This window comes from Seriola aureovittata, chromosome 8, assembly GCF_021018895.1.
Source record: "Seriola aureovittata isolate HTS-2021-v1 ecotype China chromosome 8, ASM2101889v1, whole genome shotgun sequence".
NCBI classification, from domain to species: domain Eukaryota; kingdom Metazoa; phylum Chordata; class Actinopteri; order Carangiformes; family Carangidae; genus Seriola; species Seriola aureovittata.
The window spans coordinates 19,511,868-19,530,943 of record NC_079371.1 but is presented as its reverse complement, the minus strand read 5'-3'; the positions used below and the strand labels follow the sequence as shown (position 1 = coordinate 19,530,943).

The 19,076-nt window shown below is 37.9% G+C and overlaps 2 protein-coding genes across 3 annotated transcripts in view; one reads left to right on the top strand and one right to left on the bottom strand.

Moving 5' to 3' along the window:
• Positions 1 to 19,076, bottom strand: part of ctnna1 (catenin (cadherin-associated protein), alpha 1) — a 79,602-nt gene that overhangs the window by 36,505 nt on the left and 24,021 nt on the right. For both annotated transcript variants that reach the window (XM_056382228.1, XM_056382227.1), the window contains exons 8-9: positions 2,135 to 2,215; positions 1,692 to 1,844 (exon numbers count right to left, since the gene is read on the bottom strand). In XM_056382228.1, coding sequence (XP_056238203.1) covers positions 1,692 to 1,844; positions 2,135 to 2,215 — 234 coding nt within the window. The remainder of the gene's footprint in view (positions 1 to 1,691; positions 1,845 to 2,134; positions 2,216 to 19,076) is intronic.
• Positions 6,088 to 12,270, top strand: lrrtm2 (leucine rich repeat transmembrane neuronal 2). The gene is made up of 2 exons (XM_056382229.1): positions 6,088 to 6,902; positions 7,542 to 12,270. The coding sequence occupies exons 1-2, from the start codon at positions 6,899 to 6,901 to the stop codon at positions 9,182 to 9,184; spliced, it is 1,647 nt and encodes a 548-aa protein (XP_056238204.1). The 5' UTR covers positions 6,088 to 6,898; the 3' UTR covers positions 9,185 to 12,270.

Genomic DNA, 19,076 nt, shown 5'->3' with positions numbered 1-19,076 from the left:
AGCTTTAATTTAACTTTTGTTCACCCAATCAGTATCCCTTTTTTCTCAATGCATCATATACAGACATCATAATTCATGTTTGGCCAATTCTAAAGACACAACACCTATATGCTATTCAATGGTGCTCCTTGGATATATAACTACAATCCTAATTTATATGTGACAAAAAATACTTTTGCAGATGAATCATACTGAGAATGGAATCAAGCTAGTGATTTAGGTAGACATGTAAATTGGACTGGTAATAAAATATTTTGTCTAAAACACTTATAGCGAAAAGTGAAATGTATGGCGGTACTTCTTGCAGTACATTTTTCCTTCAGTTTCATTGTTTACATTTAATTGGTGTATAGAGTACAGTTTGTTCTGTCCCATGCACAGCTGAAAAACACTTTTATGACCTTTATCATCTATGCTTAGATGGACACCACACAACTGCCTCTTTCAATGTTAATTGTGAGAACTCATTATATCCAACTGCATTTAGCAACTGGGAAAGTATTTTCATTTAATGCGATTTATCCGTCACATGAGTAATTCTTAACCATAGCTGTTCTGCTTTGTATTACTCATCCAAGTGTTATAAGCAGGAATAGTACGCAAGCATTAGGGAAGTCCATCAATGTCATGCTCTAATGCCACTACTGACACTCTGGCCTTCAGGAACTACTTAAGGGTCTTCTCCCCAGTGTGGTCCCCTTTTCCCTCTGATGCTTCAGCGGTTTCACAGTAAATGCTTATGCTGCCCTTCTCTTTCTGAACTAACTGATCCAGCTACACTCATGGTCATCTGCCCATGGGGAGAAGTCACTTTCAAATGTCAGCATATGATGCTCTAACACAGGCATTCTAGAAATTGAAGGAGTGACCACTAATAATGACAGATGATGTTTTTGTTAGCTTGTTGCTCATTGAGTCTATCACTTTGCCTTACCTTTGCATTTGCATTCTTGTTGCTATGTATACAGCATTGGAGACATAAAAACCGTCTTTTCAAAAAGCATGCTCTATTAAGACATGAGGGCAGCTGCAGTAAAGGAGAAGAAGCAGGATGCAGTAAGTCCTTTTCAAGATATTTGGTTTTGTAAATATAACTATAGCACACGTGGAGTTTGTCAGTAAGAAGTCATACATCTATCTGTTGTGGCAAGGATTACATTTTTCCAGAGGTAGCATTTATCCTTGAGTTGTGATTGTTTCACTCTTTTAGTTCTGCTTAAAAATGTGATTTGTTGCTATAAGCACAAATAACAATGTTCTGTTTGTCTGCTCACTATAGCATCACAACATCAGATTAGAGTCAGCATCGCCTTCAATTTACAAAATGCTGCTAGAAAGCTTTTGTGTGTGTTGTATGTCTCTCTTTCTCGCACGCACGCGCACACACACACACACACACACACACACACACAGTGAAAGACGAAGACAGCGACCACAGAAAATAATTTTAGTGTTTACAGCTTTGTTTTCATTAGGGAAAAAAGATTCCAGATTGCAGTTTTCAGAGACCTTGTAATCCTAAAGTTGTATCACGAGGGATTCTCTGAGAACAGAGCCACAGAGAGAGAACACAGAAGCTGGATGAAGACTGATTTTTAGAATAAGCTAAGTTAAAATGTCCATGACCAATGGGACGGAGATGAAAAATATAAAATGTTCTATATTTGGGTCACATCAGAATCCTACATTACCTCGATCAGCTTGTTGGCATGCTCACGGAACACCTGTGCATACTCCTTGACTTCTTTCTCGTTGCCATTCTTCGCAGCTTCAATCAGGACCAAGAGGGGAACATTGGTCTCCAGGAATGAGTCAGAGACATGGTCCATTACAGCTTTACGCAGCTGTGAAGTAGGAAACGAAACAGCACTGTTACAATAATACATCCCCTTGTGTATATGTATTGACATCTAACAGTTCAGCTTGTTCACCTGACTACATAGCATATCATCCCTTCATATACAAGATAAACACTATATTAGCCGAACTACAGATAAACATTTGCTCCTTGTGAGAAAATGATACAGCTTATATATTGTTTACATTAAAATATTTGTGAGTGCAAATACTGAAGTCGAAGAGATAATGGAAAAAAAAAATTAAAAAAGAGAGAGAAAAACTAAAAAAAACAAACCTGTCTGCGAAGATCTCTGGTTTTCTTTGTCATCCTATCGATGGCTGTGTTCAGAGCATCACTCCTGTCCTTTCTTCCTGCCTGAACCATGAACATGGGAGAGGAGTTAAAGAGTTAGTACAGTGACAGCTGTTTTCAACATATCATTTGTGGATGCTTACATTGTGATGAGAGCAAGGATCACACTGAATTTAAACAATATGTGTCTCAGTCTGAAAAGATTAAACAATCTACAGACTATAGTGAATAAAGGCAAAAAAGGAACGAATCTACAGACACAGTGTATTCAGGATACGTTACTGAACCTGTATCTCTACTATATGGTTCCTTTAGCTGATTCGATCCCTTTCTTGCTTTCTCTTTTTTTCTTCTTTTTTAGACAATTAGGGTAGTTGGACAACTAAAACATGTTGTTTTAACATTTGTGTGTGTGTTTGCTAACTAAAATGATAGAATTTGCAGTAGTTTCTCTAAAAAGAACTGCAGTGTGTGGCCTTTTTGTGCAACTGCAGTAAGATTAAAAACTGGCAAGTCAGCTGTAAAAAAAAAAAAAAAAATGAAAAAGATTCTTTCAAGAACTTTCTGCATGAGGTTAATATACCATGCTGTTAGATGCTGGTGAGTATATATATCAGAATGTTCAGTTTGATATTAATTAATATGTTCGAATAAAGTTATAAGGGCTGCATCATGTGAAGGACTAGACGTAAAAATAAATTAATATTATTCATTCGTTCATTCATATGTTGTTGTAAGTTTGAATTAGAGAAGAGGTGATATTCCAATTTTAGTGCAGCTAGTGCTCTGCAGATATGCAGCCTGATCCATTTCTGATCCTTTTATTTATTGTAAATCATTGTGCTCTGGGTAGACCAGCTGTCAAAATCGCCCGATTGCTCTCTGTAAAACACAGGAATCATTTTCTAACTCGTTGCATTGAGAGTGAACTATGGAGCACACAAACAAACAAAGGCCAACCATTTCAATTAATAATATACACACACTGAAAGCATTGCATCAGTAAAAGGAACAGCTGCTTTGGGTTAAAAAACAACTGATTTGCATCTGTATCAGTGCAGCATTCCATGCGCACCACATCCACTGAAATGTTAAAAGTGCTGCTGTTGTTTGCAAACTGTGAGTACTGTAGAGACAATTGCACAATATATTAGAGTAAACCTTTAAACGCAACATGTGACGATTCTAAATATTTAACATCTCAAATAAGGATATGGGACTAATAAAATTTGATGATTTGGGAACCCCTAATTTTAAATAGGTTTGTCTTAGTGTTTTCTATTATTTCTAAAATCCATTTGCCTATCCAGTTGCCTAACTAAAATTGTACTGTAAGAAGTTATTCGTATAGCTCAATGTTACATAAACTTTTTTTCTGAAACCTGGAAACACTGTTCTCAACCAATTAAGGTTTGACTTGTGAGAAAGAGTTGACTTCCTAACATCGTTACCAAGCAAAAACACTTGACAGACTGACTATGTTTGGGGAGAGGTTGACATGCTGACAATCATGTCAGCATTTTCAAATAGCTGTGTTCATCCCCTTCAACCTGAGACCAGTGTTTTAACAGATCTCCATTTAAGGGTATGAAACACACCAGCTTGGAATCTGTTTGCAGACGGACATCCAGAGCTAAAATGAAAAAGTACACATTTATATCTGTGGACATGTTCTACTGCTAATAAATAAAATGCAGCTGTACAAACGTTAATTGCTGTGACAACCGAAAAAAATGTTAAGCAAAACTGAAAATAATGTTCTAATCTCTTGTCCGCATTTGTATTTTTTCTCATATTCAATAGGAAATTTCTGATTAAAAGGTTACAATTTATTCCACATGGGTAAATGTGTAAATTATGTACAGTATCACTGCAACATACTGGCAGTAGTCACACAGTTAAGCACTAGGCAGGAGTCAAAGCTCTAACCACTGGTCCCTAGCTAGAGCAGAGATGTTCAGTCACATTCTGCAAACTGCTCAAGCAAAAACTTAACATCTAAAACTTTCAGGAGGGACGGAGCGAACGAGAGAAAGAGAGTGAGAGACAGACAGATAGATGGACAGATAGTGGAGAATAATAAAATTAGAGCAAAATTAGATGAACAGGAAAGGGCAACAGAAAAAAAGGCAAAGATCCAGTTGGACTCTGGGCTGTTCATCCCACTTATAATGCTTAAATCAACTGCGACATAACGCCATGGATGGCGGTGGCACTGACCTATCCCCATCCCCCACTGCCCCTTGCCCATTGGGGGGTTGTGTGCATAGTTAGGGGCTGGGGGGCTCCAACGGCACTAATCCCCTGTGATTTTGTGCCGACTGGATGCAGTGCTGTGGTAGGGCTTTAGTCTGCTCTGCCCCTACTCTCTCAATCCTATTTCATTCATGCCTAGCCTATATTTCATTTCCACGCCAGAGGGTTCTAAAGCACTTCTTCAGGTGCTTATTATGGAGGCAGTTTCTCTGCGGCATCTTTTATGATACTCAAGTGAGTCTCTATCCATCTCCTTCAGGACAGATTTAGGAACATCCCTTCTCTACAAAACCACTAGTCCACTGGATTATAGAAAAATTCAATGGAAATAAAGTATGCTCCGAGAGTCAAATGATCACTGAGTTCTGTGATATTGCTTTTTGATATTTCTGCAAGTTCAGTTAATTGGATGTCCATTTATAATTTTTTGTTTATCTATTTATTTTTCTAATGCTTTTTAAACAGCTTGAAGTCCAAATGGAAAGCTAACACCCATCAAATAGAAGGAATATCCATCATGCCCCCTGAGAGTTAAGCGGTTTTTCCCCATGTTTTCCACTCTCACATTCTACTGAGGCGTCCCAGTGAGACATGTAATCTGGCACAATAAATGTGGAGAATGGCAGCGGCATGCTGGTCAGCTGACCTCAAAAGTAACTGCCAGATGCATGTGTTGTCTTATGATCTGAGAATTATGCAATAAAATTAATTGGGTCAAATTAGGAGTAAAATTTGGTACCATCAATTTTTTAGGTTGTCCACACAGTTCAGTGATTTTGTGATTTTAATTTAGTTCTTCAGTATATACTTTTCAATAATAAAATTAAAAGATTTGTTTCAGTTAGACAGTGGAAATTTAACAGGAGTTAAAATCCATGTCATATAACATTACAGTAAAATAATCAAAGAAAAAAGTAGAGTGGGGTGTGGCTATCTCCAGCAATCTGAGGTTATGTTTATGTAAAATATGCTTTTGTGAAGTAAGGGATGACAGCTTTAAACTGCTTTAAATCTAGCTCATTGCAATTACTTTCACACCCATCTCCACCCACATTAAATAATTAAGGAAAAGTCTGAATTTTCATGCAGTGCAGAACAGACATCACATTCTGTTTAGCACTCTAAATGGTGCTGAAATATATCCTGCTTTTAACAAAACCATAAATCAAATCCATTTGCTCAATATCAAAGAAATATTGTTAACAGCATTTTAGTTACTTTGATCTCACCTTATGTATCAAACCATCAAGCAAGTATTCGGCCCCGTCTATTACATGTTAAAAGCTAGCCTAATTTAACTTCAGAGCAGCTGGCCATACATCATATGCCTGTGCTCAAATTAAAGCACTGCACTCACGATATGTAAATTATGAATATAAGCCAGACACCCTATGTTACCACTGCTATAGCATACTCCTATGGCAATGCAGCACACCTTTGTTCAATCTTGCCCATGTTTATCTTGTCTAGAGCCACATGTTACAAACAATATTTTTCTTTGTTATACTGTTTTGTTTATGTCTCGGGTATATATTCATACATAGCACATGTAGAACAACGGCAAGGCGAAGCTGAGATTTACAGCTGTGGTTAATTTCAACAGCAAGCTGCTGCAACACGTTCAAGATATCAATATTCCGATGGTGACGAGCCAGTGGGAGGGAAGGGGGGATGCCAGAGGGAGGTGGAGGAAGACTGAGGTGCACAAGCAGTGTGTATGAGGCAGAGAGCAAGTGACTGAGCAAGAGAGTGAGAGGGTGTTTGTGTGAGTGGGAGGGAAAAAGAGAGAGAGAAACAGTAGTGATGATCGACGCCAGGCTGCCACCACTCTGTAGCAGTGAGTGGCTGCAACAAAAAGCTCAGAATAACATCCCTGACTCCCTGCTCTGCTTTTTTCTCTCTCCCTGCGTCTCAGCTAGCAGACGAGGGCTCCGCTCACAGCTCTGCAGAGGCTATGCTGAGACTGAGCCGGCATTGGAAGCAGGATCTCTGGCTGCCATCAACAAGTTAGGGTTGGAAGAGCACAGCCATGAAAGAGGAATGCTTGATCTTCAATTAACCATTTGAGCTGACATCATTGCGGTGGAAGGGAAACAAAAGGGTAAAAAAAAGAAAAAGAAAAAAAAGGAGAAGGAGGGGGGGGTCTGTTCACCGGAGTCGCTCTGGATGCAACTGATCAACTTAAAAAAAAATATATATAAATATTTATTTCAAGGATTCGTGGGATGAAGGAAAAGATTCAACCCTTTCTTTGAGCTTGGATTTTAAAGGACTCTGAGCAAAATAACAGGAATAAACACAATCTTGGGACATGGAATTTCATATTTTGTTTCATTTGGGTGGGCTCAGAATTGCTTTATTTCCAAAGAGGCTGATTCCTTTTGTGCTTACTCAAAAGGGTTTTTTCCCTTTGGATTTTTCTTCCATCTGGTTGCTCCAAGAGTCTGCGGAAAAGGACAGTTGAATGCAGCCTCCGATGTGCACAAAAGAATGGGTAAGTTAGCCCCTTTATACGGCAGGTCGGGACATGAATAGGGAATACAAGTAAGAGCACAGGAGGCTGAGGACTAAAAGCTCTTCAGTCTAGTCTATTTACTGCAATTGTCCTTCATTTTCTTTCTTCACTGACACACGAGTTGTGAATATATACTTTTTAAATACCATTAGTATTTTATACCAGATGTCTTGAGTCACAAAAAAAAAAAAAAAAAACTTGATTGATTTAAAAAGGAAAAACCTAAAGATTCAAAGTACAACAGCATAATTGTGCTGCTCAAAAAAGGAAAAAAAAAAAAAAAAAATACATGACAAAATTGATAAATGACAGTTATGAGAAATTTAGTGTTTATAGCATTAAATTACAGAGCACAAAATATGAAAAAAATATAATTAAAGGAGTGGAAATAAAGTCCAGCTCATGATCATTGGATGTCAAAGTAAATGATATCTCCATAAGCTCAAAGAAATCGTGTTTGTTTAAGTTGTCAATGTAAAATACCTAAACCGGCGTATGTATGGGAAAGAACAAGAGCACACAAAAAGCACAATCGCCACCATGAATTAGTAATAAGTGCTCTGCAGAGATTAGCTTTCCCGCCCCACAGTTCATTTTCTTATCTTTGAACCCACCCAGGTTTCCATTCAAGGTGGCCATTGGTGGGACCTGCACCAGCGGCTCTGTGTCTGTGTGTGATCAGCATGCTCCTCGTGTGCCTGCTGCCTCCTGCATCGTGCACAACCTGCCCTCAAAAATGCCGCTGTGAGGACCTGCAGTTCTACTGCGACACCCAGGGGCTTCAGGCACCCCCAGATGGTGTGGACAAGGGGGCCCTGGGGTTGTCACTACGCCACAATAGCATCACTGAGCTCAGTCCTGATCAATTCTATGGATTCAGCCAGCTCACCTGGCTACATCTAGACCACAACCAGATTACCACAGTACAAGAGGATGCCTTTCAAGGGCTCTACAAGCTGAAGGACCTCAACCTGAGCTCCAATCGTATCACCAAGTTGCCCAACACAACCTTCATCCACCTCATCAACCTCCAGATACTGGACCTGTCCTTCAATCAGATGACTGCATTGGAACCAGAACTGTTTCATGGACTGAGGAAGCTCCAGATACTCCATCTTCGCTCAAATTTACTTCGCACCACACCTGTTCGGGCATTCTGGGACTGCCGCAGCCTGGAATATCTTGGCCTGAGTAGCAACCGTCTACGGAGTCTGGCTCGGAATGGATTTGCTGGGCTCATTAAGCTTAAAGAGCTCCACTTGGAGCACAATCAACTGACCAAGATCAACTTGGCCCATTTCCCTCGCCTTGTTGCCCTGCAGTTTCTATATCTTCAATGGAACAAGATCAGCAACCTCACATGTGGCATGGAGTGGACCTGGACCACTTTAGAGAAGCTGGACCTCACAGGAAATGAAATTCGTGTCCTGACAGCTGATGTGTTTCAAACGCTGCCAAATTTAAAGATTTTGCTGCTGGATAACAACAAACTAAGCAGCCTGGATCCCCAAGTCATGGATATGTGGCAGTCTCTGGGCACCATTGGGCTGTCTAGCAACCTTTGGGAATGTACCAAAAGGATTTGCTCTCTGGCCACTTGGCTAAGCACCTTTAAGGGAAGGTGGGAACATTCCATTCTCTGCCATAGTCCTGAATATGCCCAAGGTGAGGAGATACTTGATGCTGTTTATGGATTCCAGCTTTGCCAGAATTTTTCAGCACCAGTTGTTCAGACCATTAGTACAACCACAGACGCTACTACAGCTGCAGAGATCACAAGCTCCTTGTTTGGAATTATGCAGCCGACCCCCACGCAGGACTATGCAGAGGATTTTGGGAGCTTTACCACAGTCACTACCACAACAACCACAACACAAACACCACGCACTGCTCAAGCAACTACCGCTACATTGGAAGAGGCAGCTGTAACGGACGACTTCTCAGCAATGGACAACACTGTTATGACTCATAGGGTTATCATTGGAACTATGGCCCTTCTATTTTCATTCTTTTTCATCATTTTTGTTGTGTATATCTCACGGAAGTGCTGCCCTCCCACCCTGCGTCGGATACGCCACTGTTCGGCTATACAGAATCGCAGACAGATGAGGACCCAGCAGCGGCAGCCTATGGCAGATCTAGCTACACAGGTACCCTATAATGAGTATGAGCCCAGCCATGAAGAAGGGGCACTCGTGATCATCAATGGCTATGGGCAGTGCAAGTGTCAGCAACTGCCTTACAAAGAGTGTGAAGTATGAACTCTTATTTATTCCTAGAGCATATGGTTTGCCATTTGACCATTTCAGATGATACAGGGTTTGCTTTTTTGATTTTTTTTCCAGTTAATGTAAAAAGCATAATTTCTACAAGTGAGATTTGAGAATATGTGAGAAATGTTGAATGCTACAATGACAGAGGTTGGACATGACAGTTTAGGGATGAGGTAGAGATAGTCACAAATTTATTTTTCTATGAATGCAAGGTTGTTCATATCAGGCAGGGGGCAATCATTTTAAACAAGAAAATTGTAAACTGTGAGATTTGTCTCCACATTGTCTCTATATTCTGCAGCACAGAGAAAATACTTAGCCAAATGGCCCTCTGCTAAAGGAATACATTAAGTGGAGAAATGTGATTTACGTCTTATTTCTTTTACAAAGTAAAATATTTGAAATCATGTTTCTAAATGCACCACAGGCACTGTAAGCCAATCACTCAATCACTGGGTCAAATGAATTGGATCAGTTATCAGAATGTTTTTGATTTACAGTTTCATTGTTTTGGAAGTATACATTATACATTAAAGGCTACTAAGACCAAACTCAAATTCAGAATATAACTGGAAAATAAATGTCATTATTGTTATTCTGCTACCAATAAAAAATCCTCTCTTGAGGAGAGAAGACCCTACAATTCTATTCAGTATACATTAATGATATTACTTTTGCCAAATCAGAAATGAGTCAATTGGGCAAGTCTATAACCTTCCATTAGATCAAAAGGCTCTCAGTGTTTCCTGCAGAATTTATTTGGACAGCCCACCCCAAAAATAGCTGTCCTTAGCAAAGAAAAAGGATAATTTTTTGTTTTGGAATTTGGGTTTCTTCCAAAAATGTGTCAGTGCAAATGCAACTAAAAGTGTACACTGACTGAAATGACTGCCGGAATGGTAAATTTATGTTCAATTATATAAATTGGAAAAATGACCTCTTTAATCAGCTGTTAGCTCGTAATTGCAATGCTGTTTGCAGCTGACTCTCAAGTTGTTGGGGGTTGGAGCTCCAGCCCATGGGGGGCAACTGCCACAAATAAATTCTCAACCTGTGGGAAACACTAAGCACTGTTCATCTGTAGTTAATCTCCAATATGCTACACTGCTTAGCAAAACAAATGGATGTCTTCCTCACATTGGACATCAAGAACAAAATTATTAGACGTTTAAATGTTCCATGACTAGTACATGGATTCTCTAGCATCAAAATGCAATGCACACTGTGACCATAATATTTCGAACAGTTTCACATACGAAGTACAGTTTCTTGATTTGCTATTATATAGCAGGATCAATATACAGACAAGCTAGTGTGATATTTGAGGGTAGCAAGTGAAAGGGTACTGAACAGCGCAAATTCCAGATAGGAGAGCATTTCACTCTGAAAATAAAACCTCTCAGTGGCCCAGGCTCTTTACTGCTTACACTCTAATCAGGACTGACAGGCTCAAGATTGAACCAATTAAGGCAAGGCAAAAAGAATCTAATATTCTGTCACCCACACCAGTGATCCAGCAACATTTAGCTTGTTCAGCCACTCAAAAATAGCTCTAGTAGAATCATCCTCCACACCACACAAAAACATCATTGAACCTTTTATTTTAAGACACTGCTCTTATTAGGGATACTGAGCTGTCATTTACAGTCCTAAAATGGGGTTAGGGTGAATAATAAATATTAAAGCAGTTCCTTGTTTAGCAGTCATGAGTGTCAAGTTAAACTGTGGTCAATACCCTGAAAGCAAATGGAGATCCAGTGATAAGCAAACAGCAAGCCTGGGTCAGGACACATTTGTATGCAGCAGGGAGAGGATGTGCATTAGCATCAGACTAAAGCTGCTGCCGCAGCTCCGCACTTCTTTGTGTTCAGTTTGGTGGTGGGGGCAGGGTGAAAGAGAGAGGAATTGATGGGACGATGGAGAGGGGCAACTATGGGGTAATGTCGTAGTTTATCACAACCAACGAGCATCTCTCTGGCTAAGTAAAGGTAGTGGAGAATGGAATGATGAATACTGACTGATAGCATCTTGGGCTTGAAATGCACACTGACCACACAGCAGCAGGAGTTTTACTACTAGTGAACTGATGAGCTGTCAAATGTTAGAACAGTGAAAATACAAGGAAAATTCTTCACATTGGAAATCGGAAGATGGCATTTTCTCGACAAGTCAACTTTCGGCTATGTTTAACATAGTCCATCAAGATGGCAAGATGTTTCTGAGAGAATAGCATCTTGAAGTGAAATATAGGTTTTGAGCAATTAGGATGCGGTTGGTTGGCTGGTGCCCCCTAGAGGTAGCCAGGGGGTACGATTTGTGGCTTTGTCTCAAATTTGGCTTCAAACTTCTAAATGAATGTTTATGTCAATGTTTCTCTGCACATGCTCATAGGATGCATACAACATCTTCTAAGAAAGCGTGTAAACCAAAAATTGTTACACTTCACATTTGAATTCAATGAAAAACATGCAGACACTGATCATACCGATTTCCAAAGCCAAGCACCTCCACTTTCTAATTTTATTTTCTTCCAGCTTCGCACTGCTTTTACTATTGCCCTTCTAATCTGTCTTGCATGTTCAAAAGTCAAAATTGAGTTGAATATTTCTTAATGTCATTCAGCAAACATTATGGAGAGACCTCATTTTTGATAACGCAGGAATGGGGATGTGTGTGGAATTCCTATAAAGTTCTGTCAATCATTTGACATTTCACTGTTTAAGACAACGGTTGTACTAAGTGACTGAAAATCCACAAAATTTGTAGAAATATGCATCCCTTTGCACTCTGGCTCTTTGTAAACTGTTTTTGTTTCCTCTTGTCATCCTCTAGTCCTGGTCCCCACCCTGCCTAAAAATAAAAAAAGAAAAAACAAGTGAACCAATCCCCTCTCTCTTACCCAACCTCTTTGTGCAAAATGGATGCTTTTCTCTTCCCATTTTCCTTTTGTATTGTAATATGTACAATTTCATATCTGTATAGTGGATAAGATGTGCCAAACTGAAAAAGAAAAAAGAAAAAAAAACATTTTCCCCTCAAAACATATATTTTTTAAATAAAATGGTTATAATTTACACAGTGTTTGCTAAATGATGGGTGCTCACAACATGGTTTGGTCTTTCTTTACATTTGGGTTCAATGTATAAATCTTAAGCTTATGAAAAAATCCCACCAAATCAAACCCAACCCTTGATGAAGTTGATATGCAATGGTATATTGTGAAAACTATGATACATGTTCAGTTTCTGATGTGATGTTTTTTCTAATAACAGTTTAAATCACCACCAATGGACACCAACACAATGATTAGATCATCAAGTTTAAAAGTCAATGTGATTTAAAATAAAATCTATGATGCAAAACTCATGTTTCACAAAAAAGTAGAAAGAGACTTCTGCAGACCCCTAAAAACAAATGAGTGGATCCAAAGTATTATCCTTATACCAAACCAAACCTTGAAAACCCTGCCTTAAGGCAGAGTGATGGAGTGTTTTTACAGTTATGAATGTGAACATTTAAATTTAAATAAGTGTAGACAAACCATTTATATTTTTCCAATCAGTTGGTTAGTTGTTTAGTCTGTTAAGTGTCAGAAAATAGTGGAAATGGCCATCCAAGCATTCCTATAACCCAAGGTAATGTCTAACATAATAACCCTAACTCAGAGGTATTGAATTATTAATGATATCTACAACAGAGAAAAGTTAAATCTTCACATTTAAGCAGATGACAGCAGCAAATGTTTTAGATGCATTTTATAATTGATTAACCGACTCTCAATTTCAATGGGTTTGTCATGCAATGAAAAAACAACATACTGACAAATGTCACAGATATTCACAGACATCAAGGTTCTGATAAAATTTAAGATTATGAATTAGGTGCCTAGTAGTCATCAGGGTGTTCGCTTGCAGTTGTCATTTAAGGCTCCACTGAACTACATTTTTATGGTGTTTTGCAATATGGCAACACATTGTTTTTATATAAAATCTGGTAAAAATCAATACAAGATTAACAATAGCAAAACTTGCATTTCCTCCCTTGTATAAGATTTGGGATTCATGTTCAAGTGTTGAAGAATAGTAATAACTGTAGCATCTTAGACAAATTGACCGTATGACATTGACACTGGTCAATTATTAATTTGGTTGCTCAACTAATTAAAAGTTTTAATAAATTGAAACTATACTCACTACATTTAAGTACTGTGAGGCAAGCAACACTTTCAGATTTGTTTTTTTTTTTTTGGAACAAGTAGAATTGAAAGGACTTTTAAAAAGCTGGCTTTTTAACCTGAGGTTTTGCAAAATGGACATGCAGAAACAACCTGCACAGGTACAACTTTGGGGTTTCAAAGTTAACAGATTGTATGCATGTTAATGAAGATAAATCCACAAATTCAAAATGTAACAGTTTCACAAACTGAGGCTGGGTGATACCCACCGGGAAAGTTAGATAAGCCAAGCATTTTGCAATTTATGTGTGGATATATTCATGATCAAAGCATAAACTTTACCTCATCTAGAGAAAATATGAATTGTTTGTTAAAGCATAAAGGTCAGAGTCATCTTTTCATATACTGATGAAAGATACTAAGTAAAAGCTTGTTCACCTATTGGAGGGAAAAGAATTGCAGTTTTCTGCATGTTATGTTCACAAAGTTAGATTGCAAGAAGAGAAACCTCCTAGTGTTACGTGGTAAGTCGAAGCGATATATATTTTTGTAAATTAGACATATCATAGATGTGACATCTAATGGAGATCAAGGGCAGCTTGTGCACCACTCCATGAGTCTGACCTATCTCAATGAAAAATTTGTGAATAAACTACACAAAGACTATTCAAAATTTTCACTGTGCATCAGATGAAACATTTTCAACTTTTATTTCTGTTTTTGTTTTGGACTTGGTTTTAACAAAAATGATTTGCAAAAAACTATTAGAGTCTCTAATCCACAATAACAAATCTCAAGTATATGGAGAAGTTACAAGTAAAGAATGTAGTGTCAATCTATATCAGTTTCATCAATCTACACCTCGAATACCCCATTATGATAAAGCCAAAACACAATATTAGAAAAATTTGCAATTTTTTTTGTCACAGAATTGACCAAGAATGCAATGATCACTCTGGTTGAACTTCAGAGATGCTGAAGATGGAGATGAACATCTAGAAGGATGTCCAATTCTATGCATTATGTCTGAAAGGAAACCAACCATTCTGCATACTTGTGTCAATGTGATATTTCAATTTTTCTTTTTAATTGATTTGCAAAAACTTGTGTTTTGGCATCCTGAATGTAGACTGATGAGGGGAACATTTTTTTTGAAGGGGTCTGAATACTTGCACTATATATCCAACTGATAACAATTAGTATATATGTAGTCACAATGTTACATTAATACATATCATGCTGCAAAATTTAGTTTACATGCCTATGGGATACTACTATAGGATCTACAAAACAGAATAAGGAACCCTTAAAAAAGAAATTGTGAGTGACAGTTTATTTTCTTATAACACAGCGATTATTCTGTTGAACTTTTTTTTTTATTATTAAATTGGCTTTACCATTTTCATTGTATATTGTGTAGCTGTATTATGTAGGAATCTGCTCGGATCAGAACATGATATGGGAAGATATTTAATACACCACAACACTGTCAGGAAATCCAAGCTGTTCCAATTCACCAGAAAGATAAGTGTTTCTTTTAAAAGGTCTCAGGTAGCCAGTTTCAGTTAGGCAAGTTTACTGATATAGTTTAATTTAATTAAAAGGCAACTTATGTTATGGTAAGCAGTTTGGAGTTTTGAAAGATGCAAAGATTGTGAGGAATATAGGCAGACATGGCTTACAATTGTCAGAACCACTTCAATTTTACCTGGTCTTTTTTGATGAGGTCTACAGAAAGTAAGCTTCAGTAATTAACCTGCAGAGTGTACCCAGGCGGGGGAGGCACTAAACTGATGAGTCTGACTGCATGGCCTCTGTAGTCTGCAGGGTTCAAGGACTCAGAGCTCATGTATGCTTCAGGTATTCATTATGAGGCTTCCAATAAATCTAGAAAATGCTTAGGAAGGACATATTGATCTGGACTCTCATCAGCAAATACCACCCTAATGTATTTATTGCTTCACACATTTAAAGCCATTCCTCAACCACATCATTGAGGGAATTTGAGCGCAAACAATAGAGATGAGCAAAACAAGAGTCCCTTTCAGAGTCTGTGGACATGGCTAACTGCAAGATGCTGAACTTTCTTGTTGACCTTTTTGGAGAAGATGGCAACTTTGCTTCACACAAAAAGAGGTCATTTTGGTTCAGTTAAAAAGCACCCAAATAAAAAATCCAGGCACCAATTTGGCAAGTCTGCCGTTGCTGCCTTCTATCAAGAAGGCAACGTTGTTAAAGACACTGCTGAAAGCACTTGCTTTAAGTAACAGCATTGACAGCTCCACCTAATGTCTAGACAAACCTTGTTTTCTGCACACAATATATGGATGGCAAACAACAAATACATTGTACTGGTTACTCCAGGTGCTTTAGTTCTACTATACTTCAAAGATATGCAGGTCAGATGACATGGGAACACCTGCTACCCACAGGTGTGAATGCGAGTGACAGAGTGTTTGTGTATAGGTGTGTTAGCCTTGCGATAGATTGGTCCCCTGTCCCCTGTCAATGGCATATATTGTATCTCACTGAATTTGCGCTTGAATAGGCTCCAGTCCCCTGGGCCCTGAGCACAATATAAGGTGTAGATAATGGGTGGAACGATACTGTTAAATGTCGTAAAAATATTTAACATCTTGAATATGTGTTGAACACAACAACGTTAGAAAACCAGGTATAGAAATGTGCATAATCTTTTTTTTTGCTTAACATAATAAGGTGAAGCAAATCCCATTCTCCTTTGTCATTTAATATTAGAGCTGTGAACACAGTAATTTCCTGTTGCCATGGCCAATGCCATGTCTGATGAAAACAAAGGGACTTGCTACAGCTGAGTATCTGAGCGAATGTGTGTGCGCGCGTGAGTGTGTATTAAAACATGCATAGATGTGGTTTGCCTTCCAGTGAGACACATTCATCACAGCTCAATTCACTTTAACTCAGTCTATCTCACCTCCAAACACATGTAATTCTCTGGCTCAACACACCTGCAAACAGTAGATTCTAACTTTCTTCACTCACATTTTCAACAATGGTTGTGCCACTGGCTGGAGGAAAATTGCCTCTCAGTTTTATCGGGGTAAGAAAGAGTCTCAAAGTGTACAACAGTCAAAACATTTTTTAAATTTGATTTGATTTGATTTGTGTATGTGATAGATAAATGTATTAGCGTTCCTTGGAGATTGGAACAAATGGAACAATATATCTCAATTTAAAGTGGCTAGAATCAATATTTTTATATCAACAATGGTTAACATGAAAACTTGTATGTGACTGAACCAATAGATAATCATCATCCAACTCTGCAGTTTCCCACAGCACTATAGAGTTTTGTTGAGTCTTTCAACTTATGGTTTTGGTTTTCCAGCTCAGAACTTTCTTATTTTGGCTCACTCTCACCGCTGCCCTTAGCTTAAGTAAAGTCCACTATATGCAATGTATAAACATGCAACTGTTTGCTAAGGAGTTTGCCATGCCAGCTTCAGAGATGATAACCAGTCAGTGTTGTGTCTACAGTTCAACTCCACCTCTACCCTGTGGCCAAAAATATATATGAACTATTACAGGTTTAATCTTAAGCATGACATGGCCTTTATGTTAATGTAACAGCATTCAATTCAAGCATTACAGAAATGTTACTAACCTAGAAAGATGCCCTACGAAATTTCTATGGAAAACTAAAATGGGGGCTTATTCAAACTGACAGACTGATGTGAAATGTACAGTATTATTATTTAAGTGCATGGGGAAGTTAACATTTTTGCTGTAATTCATAAAGTGTTAAAGTGGTCTCACAGAAGATAAGAAACCAGTTGTTTTTTTGTTTTGTTTTTTTTATCATAACTGATTTGGTGAAAAAAGGATTGGACCTAAAAAAGGATTTGGTAGCTTGACAACAGAAGACATAGCATTCAGTATTAGATTAAAATTGTAGTTACTGTGTTGTAGTTTTTAACTGACATCATTAACTACTGGCATTTCAGGTTCCACGCATTGAGCTAAAGCCCCTGCATCAATATGACTACGAGGAGGTAAATATTACCACCTCATGTCACAAATGATAAGATTTACAAGTGCTAATTATAAGGTATCTTACTAAAACATACATTTATGTCTAATATAGCTGCAAGACAAAATTAGCGACTTTTAAGACTCCATTCCCGTATTGCTACAGCCCTACAGTTATGCTAAAAAGTCTGCATTCTATGCTAAAATGCATAATAAAAGAAAATAAATTTAAAAAATGCAAAAGATCATGGGCAATATTAAGTATATTCCTGGGTCATCAGGATTTAGTGTGTCAATGACAAATATCTGATCAAAATACATGCTGCTCAGATCCCATCTTCATCCTTATAGCTACAGGTTTTGTCAGAATTCAGAATTTTTCTCTCAACCAACAGAAGCTGATATTTCTTTTCAAAGAATTTTCAATGGGTGTAGGCTAGAATGAAATTCCAAACACAAGGAAAGTTAAGGGGGAGCCTCGTGTGTTAACTTCCTTTATTTATTGTTATGAATTTACAAAGTACAGTAAAATATAGTTGAGATGCATGTCTGAAATCTGTTGTAGTAAAACTGAAAGATTGATTGTAGAGCTGGACATTGGCGATGAACTCCTGATTCGATTTCCATCCATTAAGTCCAAAATCGATTAATTTCGATTCACTAGCCTTTGATTATATTGGTGATAATTCACTTACATCAGATAAATACCATGGTCACCTATAGCACTTCTCAGAATTTATCCAGGAATCTTAAATGTCCTATTTATGAAAAACAATTGAGCAACATTAATAAAAGACCAGGACAACTTACAAGGACATCATCAATATGCATATCTTCAAAAACAAATACCATCTCGTAAAGCTAAGCATGGACTGTCAGTAGTAGATACTTCAACTAAATAGAGCACATTCATTTTAATGATCACTTTGAGCAACAGACAAAACTGAAAAGTCTGCTCACTAATTCATCTGCACTGTTTGTCTTGACAACACATCAGCCTGATATCTGCAGACAGCTGTTAGCTAGTGTCAGCTCTGGCAGAGATGGAGTAAGTAAAATACACACACTGGTCAGTCAACTTCCCTTTCAAAGATGCGATCGCTAGACCTACTATTAGATCGCCAGTGTCAACTGACCATCCTGACTTAGCACAAGACTGTCGTACGGGACTGGCTAAAATAGCCAGCTATTATTTATGTTCCTTTTTTAAAGTGAAATAGCTTTTTTGTGCATTTTGTAATGACTCTAGACATTTTGCACATCGCACAGCCCTAAATGAACCCCTTATAAGTGACCACTGCCTATACATAACTTTTAGTGCTGATGTACAGTTTCCCAAAATGGTCTCAAGCTTTTAGACCGCACTGCACATATTTACAGAGAAAAGGCACAAAGATTTGATTGATTTTGAAATTTTAAAAATTAATATTGGATCATTCAAATAAAACACGTGATTATTGAAAAATCTATTTTATCCAGCTCCAATTAATAGTAATCAAAGGATTTTCTCAAAGATTTCCTTTTTAACCTAACCCAACTTCTTTCACTCCTTGAGGAGTCACCAAACTGAAACTGCTTTGCAGCAACACACCTGCAAAAGGGATAATTGGAGGAATCTAAGTACCAGAGTGTAGAATTTAGGGGGCTCTATTGGCAGAAATTGAATATAATAATCATAATTATGTTTTAATGAGTGTA